Source organism: Xyrauchen texanus, chromosome 42, assembly GCF_025860055.1.
Source record: "Xyrauchen texanus isolate HMW12.3.18 chromosome 42, RBS_HiC_50CHRs, whole genome shotgun sequence".
Taxonomy (NCBI): domain Eukaryota; kingdom Metazoa; phylum Chordata; class Actinopteri; order Cypriniformes; family Catostomidae; genus Xyrauchen; species Xyrauchen texanus.
In genome coordinates, this window is record NC_068317.1 from 14,224,077 (window position 1) to 14,240,925 (window position 16,849).

General features: G+C 35.8%; 1 protein-coding gene across 1 annotated transcript in view; it reads right to left on the reverse strand.

Annotated features, from left to right (window-relative positions):
- Positions 1-2,412: 2,412 nt before the first annotated feature.
- The window catches only part of LOC127635292 (POU domain, class 6, transcription factor 2-like), a 137,171-nt gene continuing 122,734 nt past the window's right edge, over positions 2,413-16,849 (reverse strand). Inside the window, exons 8-9 of the mRNA XM_052115208.1 lie at positions 16,257-16,425; positions 2,413-3,917 (exon numbers count right to left, since the gene is read on the reverse strand). Of these exons, the coding sequence (XP_051971168.1) occupies positions 3,413-3,917; positions 16,257-16,425 (674 nt within the window). The 3' untranslated portion in view covers positions 2,413-3,412. The remainder of the gene's footprint in view (positions 3,918-16,256; positions 16,426-16,849) is intronic.

The following is a 16,849-nucleotide window of genomic DNA, read 5'->3' on the forward strand; positions in this document are numbered from 1 at the left end:
TTACATGAAAAGACATCATATTACAGGAGAGGATGAAAGACAGATATTGTTCAGAGGGAGAGAAATCACTGGGAAATAAAGTGGGTTTAACATGCGGTTAAAACAGTGTCTTTAATATGTCTTTAAAAGGCTAAATGTGTGGCATTTATACTGATCTGTTACGGTGGTGGATATTCAGAGAAAAGATCAGGGGCATGATTTGATGGAGGATTGTACACTGTAAAATAAGTGAATGTGAAATCATTCAAAAAGTTGCCTTTGCTAAACAATTGCACACAGAAAACACTACATGGCTATTTCTTCATCACAATGGCTATGAACATTATATTATTATTATTGTGATATTTTTATTTGTATAATTGTGTATACTTGTATTGTTTTTAATGTGTTTAATATTTAAAGAAAGTTGACATTTTGCCTGCACTATGAATTGTGTACAAATTATGGGTGATGGATTACTGAAAACATCACACAGAATATAAGTGATATCATGATATAAGTAGTCTTTTCTACAATTTAGCTTTGCTAATCTTTAAAAATAGACTCAATTATATTGACATCTGAATTTACACATTTTAAAGACTCTCTCTTTGTTTTTCTGCCTGTTCTGCTGTGGAAAGTACTGTTATTATTCAGAAAGTAATGCCGTCATTGTGTTTCATGTCAAACAATTGTTTATTATTAATTATTATGGTACAAATTAATGTGACAGACTTGAAGCTGTTAAGAAATACACAAAGTGCAGCTTTACTGAAAGAACAGATATTGCTCTATATAATACATACAGTTTTCAGTCTATAAAATTTAAAGCATTCTTAGCAGGTTAATCAGCTTTGGTTTCGAGGTCTTGAGAGTACAACGTTAACGTTTCAAACTCGACTTTGTGTGTGTGTTTATATATGGACTGTATGTATTACAGTGTGTGTTCTTCAATAAATCTCAAAAGGTTTTCCATCATCTTTCAAAAACAATTGAAGCTGAAGTTTCCTTTGTTCCCAATTCATACAGGGCAATTCCAGCCAATAAAACTCAAACACGTACCTTACAAAGAGAGAGAGAGAAACAAACAAAATATGCAGTGTAGAAACCAAACAATAAGAAAGAAAGAAAGAAAGAAAGAAAGAAAGAAAGAAAGAAAGAAAAGAAAGAAAAGAAAGACAAGTACATCATGTAACAATGTCTAGAATGCCATATACTGTACATGTGACCCTGGAAAGCACATCATAAAAAACAATAAAAAAAACAGGTGATAATCAATCTATGCATGGTCATTAAAAACTACTTACGAACATATACATAAGTCCCTTTTAATTTCATTGTTAACCTGGAAAAACAAATAAAAGATACTGTATCATGTTATGACATTGCTCACAACTTACCAGGACAGTGCTGAGGTAACTTTAATGATATACTCCATTTAATCAGTTTTCTTCAAACCGTAACATATTTCAAGATTGTCAGCAACATTTTAGCCATTTCTCTGTACAATGTGCATATAACTATTGAGCTTTGGTCCAGCATTGAAAGAGGCAGAACTTAGATTCTCGTCTCTTGGCTTTAATTTTAAACCCCGGTGTAAATAGCATCTGCCTTTAATTTTTGGTAACAGCTTTGTTTCGTAAGCCTGTATACCTTAAGATGTACTCTCTCTGCAACCACACTTCTGAATTCATGAAAATGTACGACTAGGGTGGATGTGATCTGAGATACAATTTGAGATGCTGTAATTAGACGGTAGATAAATCAAGATGTTAATCCAAATTTCAGTTACATCTATAGATTTTGACTGGTCAAAACCAGCATTTCTTTGTAACTACAGTTATAGCAAGTCTTCATTCTGATGTACTATAGAAATATATATCTGAAAAGATTTTACTTGATCTTTACATTATTTACGGTTCAATGTTGATGGCCATTACAAACCAATAAAACATTAGCCTGCAGTGTCAGTACTTAATAGGAAGGAATATCCACACAGCTGTTAATGTATTGAATTTCCTTGAGCGAGTCCCTTTTTGTTTATTTGTAAAGTTCCTATGCACAGTATTTAAATGCTATACGTTTACAGCCAAAAGATCTATATAAAATCATTAATGTTACAGGAGAGCTAAATACTTAAATTATATTTTAAGAGTAAAAAAATTATAATAAGTTCTTAAAAATACTGTAAAATTAACCAAATGATGGGCTCAGTGTCACTAGTATGCAGATTGCCGGGACAATAGATTCATTAAATTCAGTCAACTGGATCATTTTCTAACACGTCCAAATGATTTTTTTCTTTAATCTAAAGAAAGTTTTCCCAACTGACAAAATTGAGTTTAGCACAAAGAAAAGTGATTAAAAATAAACAAATATCATAAGCACCAAAAACAAACATAAAACACAGTCAAAAGACAAAAGATTCCTTGCATAACTCAAGTGATCAGTTTTTAAATTGAGTAATTTATCTGAATTAATTCAAAATGTTAAATACATTACATATAGAGTGACAAGTAATGAAACTTTGGGCACATGAAAGAACAAAAATGGTTTGAGAATGTTCAGGCCAAGGTATGACACAGGTCCTTGGGCCAAAAAATTGTGTTCTTTGGCTAGGAGGCTTTGGCAATACCATAAAATTGTTTTTGAAGACTGCTGCAACAAATGTGGATATCTATGTTCACTGAGAATCTCCTTGCAAAATATAGATGTTTGTCCAATAACCCATTCCTCCCAAGTGCAGTCTTTTTAAATGAATGCTTTATGACACAGCAATAGACAATGGTCTTATCTGGAAAGCAGACATGTAACAATGAAAAAACAAACAATCTTTGAATGAAATAAAAATTTCAAAGATATTTTTGAAACTTGAGATCTCAATTTGGTGAAAGAGTACAATAAATATTTACATGAAAACCTAAGTGATAAAATAAGACAAAGATTAAATGTCACACCAACCTACACCACCACACAAATCTTTTTCTGTTTTTACATTTTTTCCCCAGTAAAAATGTAAAAACACATTCACAATGAAAAAAACAAACAAACATAGAAACAAAAAAACCTCAGGAATCTGATGCAACAAACTTTGGTAAGTAGTTTCTGCCTTACATCCTTGATTGAATTATGATCCGTGTTCTTAATTCCAATTTAAGAGAACTCTTTCCTTTCACAAGCTGCTTATGCATCAGTCCTCTATACTTTTCATTCTCATACAATTCAGAAACTTTTTTTATGACTTTTTTGGTGTTTGCATTTGTTTCTCACTTGTGATGATAACACTGAAAATAGTCAGCTAATTTTCGCCTTTGTCGACAGTCTATCCAGTTGATGGTACTTTGGAAACTAATCGTCCAGGTCTTTCAGACCACAACATCAGAAGTTTCTCCATTGTTCTGTATTTGTGTCATCACTTAGATATGGTGTCAAGTTAAGGATGCTCTTCCATGTTATCAATCAGAGGGTCCATAGCTGCGACAGGCCCAAGCTCCGGTTGCTTCAGTCGTTTTATGGTGTTTTTCAACGCTTGTCTCTTATTGCAGAACCAGACACGCACCACCTCACGATCATAGTTTAGTTTTTCCGCAATTTCCGTCATTTCCTGACCGGAGGGATGAGTATTCTTCTCAAAGTGGCTGTTGAGGATTTCCAGGGCCTGCGGCGTGAAAGAGGTCCGGCGTTTGCGCTTCTTGGTGGGCTCTGTGCCGATAAACTCGGTCAGGTTCTGCATACCGGAGCGATGGCGGGCTTCCGCCTCGGCCATCCAGCGCTCCAGCACGGGCTTAATCTTCTGGGCGCTTTTTGGGGTGATGTCCAACTTCTCGAACCTGGCAGGATATAAAAGGCCAGGGTTCAGTTTACCTGTCAGACTGCTAGCTATAGTGTTCTCTTGGGCTTCCTGTGGTAGAAAAAAGTGGCTTCTCAGGATGGTGTGTCTGGGGGAGAATTGAGAGAGAACAAGCTTACTCATGTGCCCTGACTGGGCTAGGGGTTTCCTGTCTGACCCAGTTTCCCATGAGGGGACCCTTGGTTCAAGTTGCCAGTGAGACAGAGATCTTAATGGCCTCTACTGCATCACTTCAATGTTCCTTGAGCAGTTGCTTGCTAAGAAACATAATTAATGTAAGGCCAAAGAGTTACATTGTACAATCCAGTGAGCAATACAACAAATAATCGTATGTGTGTCCATTTTTTGACTCTCTGTTCCCAAGCTGCATTGAACCAAGAGGACTCTTCCATAGGCTGGTGCAAAACAAGCAAGCTGCTGACTGCTATCATAAAGAATAAATGTCATTTATTGGCCTTGCATTGTTCGTCTCTAGCTGATCTTTATAATCAAATCCACATATGGTATTAGAAAATACTGGGAATTCTTTTTTTTTTGTGAGTGATTTGAATACATATTTTCCAAATGGATAACAAGAGCATGCAATAAAAATGTATAGCATTATTAATTCTAAAATGGCTTAAATTATTCACTCAAATAAACACACATTTTATTACACTTCTTCAACTTTTCTCTTTTCCTTATGCAACTGATGCTCATTAAATGTTTAATGCTAATACATTTTCACCATGACTTTTGAATATGTGTGCCAGTTTATAGTCTCCAGGGAGGTAAACCACTGTCATTTTTAGCATTCAATATGCTATTTCAGAAGTAACAATGTGTGTATATGCCAGTTCACTTTACTATTTGCGTGAGGACCATTTATTGGGGGGTGGCTAACACAAAGAGCAGCCCAGGGTCCCCTGACCCCTTTAATCTGCCTCTGGTGGTGATAGAGGTATATCGCCACCATGTCATGTTAATAATTTTGTATATTGTTGGGTCTTACACAGTCATGATTTCATGATTTTATTTTGTAATTAAGGACATTTTTGTTACTTTTGTGTAGTGGTTGACAGTTTTACGTTTTTTTAATAGCACATACCGATATCAATATCTAGAGTACAGGGTGGCCGTGTGCCAATATAATGGAGATACTGTTCACATAATACAATTTAATGACACCAGACAAGCTTGCTGAAATTAAATCAACACTTTAGTATACAAAGTATTTACTCAAAATTCACAAAAATTCAAACAGAACTGCTTATTACCATTTGAATGTTGAAATCTAAATATCTAAATAAATGGCCAAAATTTTTTGGGTTGGCCGATATATGGGTCTATCACTACTTCTCTGTAATAAATAATTTGGATACTGTGTTGGGTCACCACTTGATGCCCAATGTAAAATCTGGGTCAAATATCGGCCGATATAAACTGGCGGCCAAAAGTTTGGAATAATGTACAGATTTTGCTGTTTCACAAGCAAATTGTTACTTTACTTCACCAAAGTGTCATTCAACTGATCACAAAGTATACTCAGGACATTACTGATGTAAAAAACAGCTACATCATTATTTAAAAAAAGTAATTTTTGCTCAAATCTAGACAGGCCCCATTTCCAGCAGACGTCACTCCCAACACCTTATCCTTGAGAAATCATGTAAATGTGCTAATTTAATACTAGAAAATCACTTGTCATTATATCAAACACAGCTGAAAGCTATTTTGTTCATTAAATGAAACTTAACATTGTCTTATGATTGTTTTTGAGTTGCCACAGTATGCAATAGACTGGCATGTCTTAATGTGACTATTAGGTCAAAAATGGCAAAAAAGAAACAGCTTTCTCTTGAAACTCATCAGTCAATAATTGTTTTGAGGAATGAAGGCTATACAATGCTTGAAACTGCTAAAAAACACTACAGTCTTCAAAGACAAAATAAACTACCCTAACTGCAATTTCACCCAAAAATGAAAATTCTCTCATCATTTACTCACCCTCATGTCATCCTGGATGTGTATGACTTTCTTCTGCAGAACACAAAAAAAGATTTTTAGAAGAATATCTCAGCTCTTTTGGTCCATTCAATGAAAGTATAAATTAAATAAAAATATTGAAGCTCCAAAAATCACATAAATCAGCATAAAAGTCTCTATCCATGTGCCTCCAGTGGTTTAATCCATGTCTTCAGAAGCGATATGATAGCTGTGGTGAGAAACAGATCAATATTTAATTCCTTTTTTACTAATTCTCCTCCCTGCTCAGTCAATCTCCACTTTAAATTTCACTTTCTTCGTGTGTTTTTCGTGATTCACATTCTTCATGTATATCGCCACCTGCTGGGCAGAGAGAAGAATTTCTAGCAAAAATGGACTAAAAAAAATATATATTGATCTGTTTGTCACCCACACCTGTCATTTCACTTCTGAAGTCATGAATTAAACCACTGGAGTTGTATGTATTACTTTTATGCTGCTTTTATGTGCTTTTTTTGGAGCGTCAACATTTTGGCACCCCTTCACTTGTACTGAATGGACCACAGAGCTGAAATATTCATCCAAAAATCTAATTTGTGTTCTGAGGAAAGAAAGTCATAGAGAGATGGCATGAGGGTGAGTAAATGATAAGAGAATTTTCTTTTCTGCGTGAATTATTTCTTTAAGTAGCACATAGGGGGGCCACATTGTCCTCCTTCTGAGATACAATGTTCAACATTGATTTAGTTCTTGTATCTTTTAAGCCCAGAAATAGTTCTCATTCTAATGCATGGTGTGCAATTTTCTGAAGTGTGTGACTGGTGAAATGTTCTGTTGTATAAAGTTATAAATAATTTTTTCATCTCTACTTTCCTGGTAATTTATTATACCAATTAACACACTCTCTACATCAGGGGTCAGTATTATTAAAACTCAAGTTTTCTAATTTCCTTGTTAATGTTGTTTGATTAATAGCCTTTATATGACATAGCCTATGAGACAGTGCTCAATTTGGTTACATGTACAATTCAAGTCCAACATTTTAATGCAAATACGCTTTTTGTACCACTATTTAAATTCACTTTAGATATAAATGACTGCGTTTACATTAAACCCTCATCAAGATGGGCAATGGTGGAATTATAAAGTGTATTTGATCATTTAGGCATGTAACCGCATTAGCACTCAAACATTAGCTACCTGTCAATCAAAAAACATGCAGCTACAGATGTCAGGAAATAAAAAGTCAATCTTTTATATTTCATCTAGATCAACCAACCAGTGGTGCTCTTGCTATCACGATTTATGTAATGAACACCCCTATTCTAGATGTAAAACATAGGCTAAATATAGATAACTACGCAAAAGTTTAATCGAGAACATCTCTCTTGTTTCTGATAAACATCTAGATCATTTTATTGCCCAGCCCTATTGATAACATTGCATTAATCTGTCACAGCAGCTCTATAATCTCAGTGATAGATAGTTGAATTACAGGCTACGTTATAGACACACAGAATCTAGTAAGCAGAAATATGAAATTGACCTCGATATGTTTCTTCAAATTAGAGGCAGGATTAATGCTGATATCTGGCTTGAGCAAGTTAAACTCACATGACATGATCATGCAATTGGCCTTTTTCACTGTGAAAAGCCCTTCCAGGTGCAGCCGAGAAGTTCAGTATGCTTGAGGCTTTCTCCACATCCATAACAGTTGGCACCAGATCTGCAGCTGCCATTCAAGGTTTTTTTTTTTTAAATGTGATTTGATTTGACGTGAGTCACGAGACTCTCACTAGCCAATCATGTTGATAGATACAAATAAAATCAGGACAGGGAAGTAACGAACAAAGATGGTGGGAAAATAGGGAAGTAAAAGTACAGTTACAGCACTTAAAATATACTCAAGTAAAAGTATAAAAATTTTAAACTACTTAAAAAGTAGTTAAATGTACCTAATTACAGTAACGTGATTATTTGTAAATTGTTACTTTACACCCCTGGACAACAGATAATTGGAAAAGAGTGTTATGGATCTTAACCCCATTGAGCTTTTGTGGGATCAGCTAGACTGTAAGGTGAGTGAGAAGTGCCCAACAAGTGCTACAGGAATCGTGGGGTGAAATGTCACCTGAGTATCTGGACAAACAGACATCTGGAATGCCAAGGATCTGCAAAGCTGTTATTGCTGCACTTTTTTTTACAGGATTTTTTTGAGAAGTTCTGAATTAAACAAAAAATTGTAATAGTCATTTTTCACGTTATTAATGTCCTGACTATACCTTGTGATCAGTTGAATGCTACTTTGGTCAATAAACAATCATGTTACTCTGTTGGGTCGCCACTTAAAGTCAGCATGAAATGAAAATTCATCCTGTCTATTTTCTAAATGCATGTTATTGATATTATTGTGAATGATTCATCCATGTATATGTTTTTATTTTTTTTGACCTCGTAATCTTTAATCTTGCGGTGAAACGACAGACTTCTCTCTCGTGATGTATGCAGGCCTTCTCCAATCATTCAGTCCACTTAAACCCTGCACCTTTCTTATTGAGTTGAACGAAGTGTCACTCGCATGTTGGTGAAGATGGCAAGGTGTATATTCAGTTGTTTTCCTCCAAAACTATCATTCCTTAACCCAAACTTCTTTGGTTACGGGTCAGCTGTCTTGACTTTATATTTCGAATGAGGAGGAATAATGGCGCATTCGCAGTTGTGTTCGAGACATTTCACGCCTGTGACATTAGTGACTGAGGTGATCACTAATGAATACAACACTTTGGATGCCTCTGGAATTTAGTTATATTTTTGAAAGTAGTTTTCTTGGGATGCACAGCATGAGAAAGTGTTTTTTTTTAGTGTAATGTTATTCAAAATGTTAAAATAAAGTTATCTTTTACTCACTTGTTTTTCAACGGCTACAGCATCTTTGTAACCAAAGACTGTGATGTACTTGTGCGTTTATGTTGTCAGTTTGATCATAAATGTGTTGAGATCACTGCTCAATTTCACAGTAACCGGCTCTGAATCGAGCAGCACGGTTGTAGGGGTGTGTGTGTCCACTGCAAACTCACATTTAGATCTGCCTCTGTTCCGCTATGCAATGCCCACATTTTCACAATCCAATCAAAAACCAATGGATAAACTAAAATACTCACCCTACAGTTTCAGAGTTTCACTCGAATTTACGTCACAATAAAGAAGTAAAGTTGGTCACAATTTCACGTTCACATATAATATTAGTAATGTGTTTTTTATTAAAAGTCATATATTTGTAAAAAATAACTCTCTGTTAGAAATGCTTGGTTTTGATGCTGCTTCTCCTTTAAGACTTGACAGTAAATGCCCAATGTTATGATTGGCTTTCTGCTCTTGACTGACTTATTCTCTCATTAACATCTCACTGCTTACCACAACTGGGCGGAGCTTCAGCAGTGATTAAAGTTAAAGTAGGCATTGATGTGTTACTGTGGAGGTGGTCAGATGCAAATGTCTCCCACAGTGTAGAGAACGAGTCGTTTTGGCAAAATTGTTTCAACAAATGCTCTTTTTGCAGTGAGAAGAAAGTATGAAGTTCTGAAACTTACAATATGTTTTTGTAATTTTATATCGGTCCATCACTACTTTTGTACAATTAACAAATTCAGCACTGTTTTGGGTTTTCACTTGATGTCCAATGTAAAATCTTGGTCCTGAAACAGCACTGCTGGGAACCCTTAAAGCCTGTGTTTACCACACCAGCTGCAGAGTACAGTTATAAAACATCCATAAACAAAGCTTTTGGCTCCACTGACTCCACTGAATACAGCTGTGTCTCACACATGCTTTAATGGGTTCCCTGACCTGCACTTCATTCCAACACATGGACATCTCTCTAACAGACAGAGAAAGCCCAGCTGAGAGGTGAACTACTGCTCTCTGAAACAACACAGTCTCTTTTGGTCCTGAACTTTTGGACAGGCTCCTGTGTGGAGGCCTTTGATGGAATCTTAACTGGCATTTGAAAAGATGCCTGAAGCGGGGGTAAAAGGCCCTTGTTCTCCAAGGTCCTCTAATGCATGAGGGACGTTTTTCAGCACAAAGATGAGTGACAGCAGCCTGTTAAATGCAGCTGAGCAGGAATACCAGAGCCAAGTCATATTGAGATGATGATTTATTTATTCATTCGTACTATTGCATTTGTTAATTTTAGATCCTATTTTCTCCAACCAGACCCGAAACAAGCCAAAACATTTTTGTTTCAGGTTAGACAGGAAAAGACACAGGAGGGCATATAATGATGCTAATGTAGGTGGACTAGGAAAAAGAATCAAGAAAAATTACATTTATTGGAACTCCTTATCATAGTTGGACAAAATATTGTTTGACTGTTTCAATTTTTTTAATCCATTATTTTAATACAAAATGTTGTACATAGGAAGTTCAAAAATAATGATTTGAAAGAAAGTAGGGGAGTAATGGTTGTAATACTGAGACATTTAAATACAATCAGATTGCATTTAAATGTACATGTACTATATCTCTCAGCCACCAAGCACTCTATGCTCAACAGCAATGCTTTTACATTTTAAATGCTGTCGATCATGTAAATCAACATTTCAATTATTGGCCACATGTTGCGAAGTTACTCCATTTGAGAGCACAAGCAACCATCATATAGACAAGCCAGGCTTCCAGGCGGGACAAAAATACACTGATTGAAATCCCAAATGTCCAAAAGGCACTCAGATGCTTCAATGCAAATAGTGCTCATAAAGCTCCCTTAGACCCCCCAGAGATGCAAAGCGTTTGGGCAGGACCAAAAATTACATTTTTAGAGCCTCTCATCCAATGAACAAGGATCTTTTGCGCCATTGACTTGAATGGAACAGGAATCTGCTACAGACTCCATTGAAGTATGGTTTTAATGGGGCTCTATGGGTCTTGCATCCACGTCTATGGACATATTTATGAAGTAATAAGCGGATTGCATTACTCACAGTGAATTATGAACAGCACAATAGTGTTATGTTTTACACTTGTATTAGCTAAAATCTTGAAGTATTGAATACTGAATATTGAGTGTTATGAATGTAACATCGGCCTCAGTCTACCTCTATTGTTGTTAAGTTATACATTTATTTAGCACAACCAATGACTGCTCAATAGCAATGTCACAGATGTTTGAGGCAATATTTCAAAGGTTAAGGATAAAACTGTTCCCAATGAAAGAACAAAAATAAAAAATTGTTACAATTATCCCTGCTCTCCCATACAATGTGTCTTTCCTAATGTTTCAAAATATGTCTGGTTAGGAGCAGTTACATGGAAGTGAATACAACCTACTGGTGAATACAGAAGCAGTAGGAAAGTAAGTATGATTAAATATATATATACAGTCATGTTAAGCAGCTCTTCTGCCTAATTTGTTGTGCAAATTATAGATGGCAGCTTACCAGCCTGAGCATGAATCATTGATGGGAATCCAGTGTTTTAGTGTGGATTAATGTTGTAAATCCACACGGCTTAAAAGAGGAAAAGCGATTTCCATCTCACAATTATGTGATGATATGACATTGTATAAGCGTCCATGAGCAGCGTTGCATGCTAAAGAAGGCTCTAAGAGAGAGTCGATGTGTACCGTGCTGTGTAAAAGGAGGAAAATTCAATTTGTCGCACTGAGAACAAGGATAGTGTATTTAACAGGTTTCAACAAATGATGCAGCAAATCATTATAATAATAAGATTTACACTCTATGTAAATCCTCCAAGATGGATTGAGCAGTTAAGTTTAAATGTACAGTTGGGTCCAAAAGACTGAGACTGTATTGTGGTCATGCTAGAATAACATAGATCATCAGGTTTTGCACAAACTTGAGGAGTCCATGCCATTTCGAGAACTTTTCACTCATATTGTCATGCTGATCCTATAATTTGTAATGAAATGCTTTGTATTAAATCAGAAAAATGCTAAATAGAGAAGTGGGCTCAGACTTCTGGACCACACTTTTGGTATTACTCTAGATAAAGAGAATAAGGAGAATACTTTTTATTCAAGTTTTCATTGTATTGATGGCAACAAAAAAACTAAACAAAAAACTTTACATCAGTCATACTGAATTGTTCTAGATTTAATAACGTCCCTTGCCTCTGATCAGCTTGACGATTCACCTTTGTGATTGTTCAGACGAACCAATAAGGCTTTTTCCCAGAGTGAACTATGAGATCGGACAAGATAGAGACATCTGTCAGGCCGAGTTTCACTGAGCAAAGACAATAAGGGCCCCAAGAGCTCACACACTCGTGAGCAAAACTCGTTCACCTCTTTCCCCTCTTGTCTCTGCTGATGTTAACTAAACTAAAGCATGTGAAGTCTGCCTTTAAAGGCTAAAACACTCTGCACACTGTCATGTCCAATGTCATACAAATGAACAAATAATGACATAGAAATCCCCCTTCCTTTCTGAAGAGATGAAAGAACGCTCATAGAATAAAAACATCCTGTTTATTTTGGAAACTAATGGCTTTTAATGTATGCTATAATATCTAAATAATGCATGCAGCTTAATATTTCATGCATGATTTTCTAAGACTTTCCACACTTGTTTGAAGCTTCATAAGGAATTCCCTTACTCTCCCTTCACTGAGCAATTTCAGGCTTTAACGGTTGTTCGTTGCTGATATGATAAAATTTTAAAAAGCGTTTGACGGCTGTGTGTCAGATAAACTCAGGTGTCTCATCAGGCGAGGCATAAGCCTTTGACAATTCCACAGAATTAAAAGAAAAAACAAACAGGAAAACTGTTGACAGGTGGCACATAGTTTTATTGTGACACAAAGAAAAGTCGGCATTGGATGGTCAAATAGCTCATTCAGATTTTAATTAGTATACATAGATAAACAAATTTAGTGTATTTGAACGATAGGCCGTAAAGTGATTTACAAACTGTTGGACTGGGACAAACATGATTTTGCAGTAGACCTCAAAACAAGGCTTTGAGGAACAGACTTGCAGTCTTTACCATGGTATGCAATGTATAATAGACTTTGCATTTTTTTTTGTTTTTTTTGTAAACAAGTATTTTCAATGTTTTGTCAGATAAACATTTGATACGAATTTAAACAACAGTACAACCTCACTGAACAGACTGTTCGCCTGAAAACTGATGTTTTATAATTTACTATCACAATCAGTATTAAGAATCGGATATGTTGTATTGTTTTGAATGGGTTAAAGTAACAACCTGATATAATTTGCTTTATTTCAACAATCTAATATAATTTGTTCAGTTCTTCAGTGACAGTCAACAAAGCAGTCACTAGCCAGAATAGAAATCTGATTATTCAAGTCAAATTTAAGTGTTAGAAAACCATTCGAAAAACACCACTTATTTCTTGTAATAACTGCGTTTCTTTATTCTGTGAGATGAGAATAAAACGTTTGACTCAAAAATGTATACATTTTTAAACACTGACCCACAACACTTACTTAGTTTACTAATTTTAACCACTAATTGTTCTAAACATATATTGGAATTACTTATATTACAACTTACATTGGCATTATATTGGCATTCATTTTTCGTTACAGCATAATTTAAAGGGGTCATGACATGAGAAACCAAATTTGCCTTGATCTTTTGGTATATAAGAGGTCTTTGTATCATTAAAACGTCCTGCAAGTTTAATATTTTAAGACGTCCTCCCCATTCTAAACGAATCATTTATTTAATCAAGCTCAAAATACAGCTCGTTCTGGATTCATGGTTAGAAGTGACGTGACGGTTAGAAGTGACGTACCAGCGTTTGCATATGACCGCCTCCAGCACAAGATAACTACGCTTTAAGCGCCAAGACAACTACGCTCATTTCAGTATCGCCGTCGCCTCACAAGTGTTCAGTCGATGGACAGCGAGCTCTGACAGAGACTACTTGTGCACAGGAAAATTACGATGCCACACAGATGTGCTGTTCCTGGCTGTGGTCAAACAAAACCTCTGAATAAGCTGCCGAAAGATCCAGGCGTCAGGGAAAAATGGATGCAGTTTATTTTTTGCGGACGTCCCAGTCACGGCAGTGTTAACTTAAGCGTTTGTTCTGTACATTTTAAGGATGACTGTTTTGAGAACAAATCTCAATATGATGCTGGCTTTGCCAGAAAACTGTTGCTCAAAGATAAGTCCGTGCCGACTATTCTGGGAACAACGACGACGCAAACTGTAAGTAATCTATTTTAAACTTTAAACTACTTTTTAAAGCGCAATTTCATTCATTATGAATAATCACAGTGTTTTTACTTAGTTTACTTGCATATTGTTCTGGCTGGGGCGTCAATAATTGATACATAGGCACTGACATTAGCCAATCATAACAGTGAGCGTTAACACTGAAGTCTTAAATGGAAAACGCCCCCAAAACAGACTGTTTGAATCAGAGGATGAGAAACAGGGTGGGAAAAGGTCATAAATCACTAGATTTTAAAAGTTTTTCTTAAAAAAAAATATATTAATACTATAATTGCACCTAAGGGAACATAATAATACAATAAAAAAAACCATGTCATGACCCCTTTAATGTACAGCTGCTTTGAAACAACACCTGTTGTGAAATGCGCTATACAAAATAAATGTGTGTGTTTTATTATTATAATCGCAGGGTTGGCGGTTCGATTTCCGGCCCACATGACTCAACATGCCGAAGTGTCCTTGGGCAAGACACTGAACCCCAAGTTGCTCCTAATGGCTAGCGCCTTGCATGGCAGCTCTGCTGTCATTGGTGTATGAGTGTGAGTGTGTGTGCGTGATTGGGTGAATGGAACAAATAAACAGTAAAGCGATTTGGTTACCACTAAGGTTAAAAAAGGCGCTATATTAATAATATATTATTTTAAGTTTTCGAGAAGATCCTGTAGGGACAGTGGACTGATACATGAAACATTTTGGATGTTTATAGTCTATATATTTCAAAACTTACTTCTAAATGTAGTCCATTAATAATCTGTTAATAAAAGTTATTATAAAGTGTCTTTGCATGGATAAAACTTTTGATTTAGCGTATTGTTCGTTTTGCTTTTATTTTTACTATTGAAGTGTTTTTTTTACTAGTGTTTGAGGATATATCCTTGATGTACCTGTTCTTTTTTATATCTATGAGTAGAAAAGATCTGCATGATCAGACATGACATGTTCTGTAAATGCAATCTGATATCATCTTTGTCCCATTTTTGATAAAAACAAGTACCTGCCGAGGTCTATAAAATGAGTAGCAGAATTTGTGCTCTTATGAAGTTAAATATTTAATTTGTAATGCTACATAATGGCCTAGTCTATGACCAAATCCATGTCGTTGTTGCACTGTGGAGCTCAACGTTTTATTAAAGGTCTGTCAAGTTCCTTTCAGCTAAATGTCATGTGGATACATGGCAATGGCCCTTAGAAATGATTAAGTGGTTTAAGTGCGTCTTGTAATACCACAGCTGATGTATTTTACATAAGTAACTGAATTTTCTCATATAGAAAGGGGCAAGAGAGAGTGCAGACAGGCAGAGACTGAAAAACAGAAGTATCTGACATACATTTAACATACTGTAAATGTGTAAAATATACTAAATTATTAGTGGTTAAATAGAAATAGGGCACTACTGGCATGTAGAACTGAGTGCTGACAATTTTGTCTTCCTGGTACAGGTTTGTATGGTCATGTTTTGACTAAATGGTGACTGTTCAGTAACATTAGTCAAAATAAGGCACAGGGGTGTGCAGCAAAACCATTATCTGTATCGGTATCTGTTCAAATTCAAATACAAACGTAAAAAAAAAATAGGATAAATCAATAAATAAAATATTGCTTTATCCTTGTGCTTATGAAATAATCAGTCTAACAAATATTTTTTCTATTATTCGAAAGAATTCATTATACACTTTAAAGACATTATTCATGCCTTTCAGAATAAGGTATTCAGCTTCAGGCACACCCCTAGTAAGGTGATATTGGCCTTCGTAGAAAGATTCTGTTTCATTATTATCTGCTATTACAAACCACTTACCCAACTCTGAATGCCTCAAACGACAAATGCTGGATGATGGAATTACTCAGCAGAAAATTGCCTTTAGCTAGTCAGAGAATGATCATAAAATATACATTACATGGCCAAAAGTAAGTGGTCACCTGAAACCCTCACCTAAATTTGATTGTTGAAAATGTCATTTTAAATCGATGGGCATTGATAAGCAGTTGGTCCTCCCTTTGCTACTAAAACAGGCTTTTGGAAAGTCTTTCCACTTGATATTGAAAAATGGTTCAAGGGATTTGTTCCCATTCAGACAAGAGCATCAGTGATGGCGGTAGCTGGAATAGCCACATAATTTCATTAGAATAGTGTATCCACATACTTTTGGCCTTGCAGTGTAAAGGCTATGTATTTACATACATTTTTTACTATGTCTCTCTTCTCTATATGGCAGCTTTTAGACCTCCATACCTGCAGATGGCAGACTGGCTGTAGGCGGGGCCTTCAGTTGCACTGAGAGCCTGGCCCACCTGAGTTTGAGTCAGACCCAGAGACAGCCGACGAATTTTAAACGCTTTGGCGAATTCTCGAATCTCCTCCAGGTTTACACCATCCACCTCACTGGCAGCAGTCTGAGGATCTATAAAACAGCAGAAAAGGTCAAAGGTCATACACTCTATTCACACCACTTATCACATTAAAAACAATGCAAGGCTACTCTTTTTCCTAGTTCTGTTTGTCTTGTACTAAAACTAAGACATTCCAGGTGTTTCGAGTGCTGCTCAAAAGATAAGAAAAGATTTCATGAAGGAATTTGAGGGTCACTTTTTCCAATATCTTCCAATATTTTAATTAACTTCTTTTTACAATATGGCTCTGTGAAGAATTCCTAATTCATCCATTAATTCCTGTATTATTTTCAAACTATTAACTGATCCTTTTTTGCTTGAAATTGTTCTCCCTGCCCAGTAGGGGGCCGTATGCATGAAGAATGTGAATCACCAAAAACATAAAATAATAATGTGCAAGTGATCTGTTTATCACCAACACCTATCATATCGCTC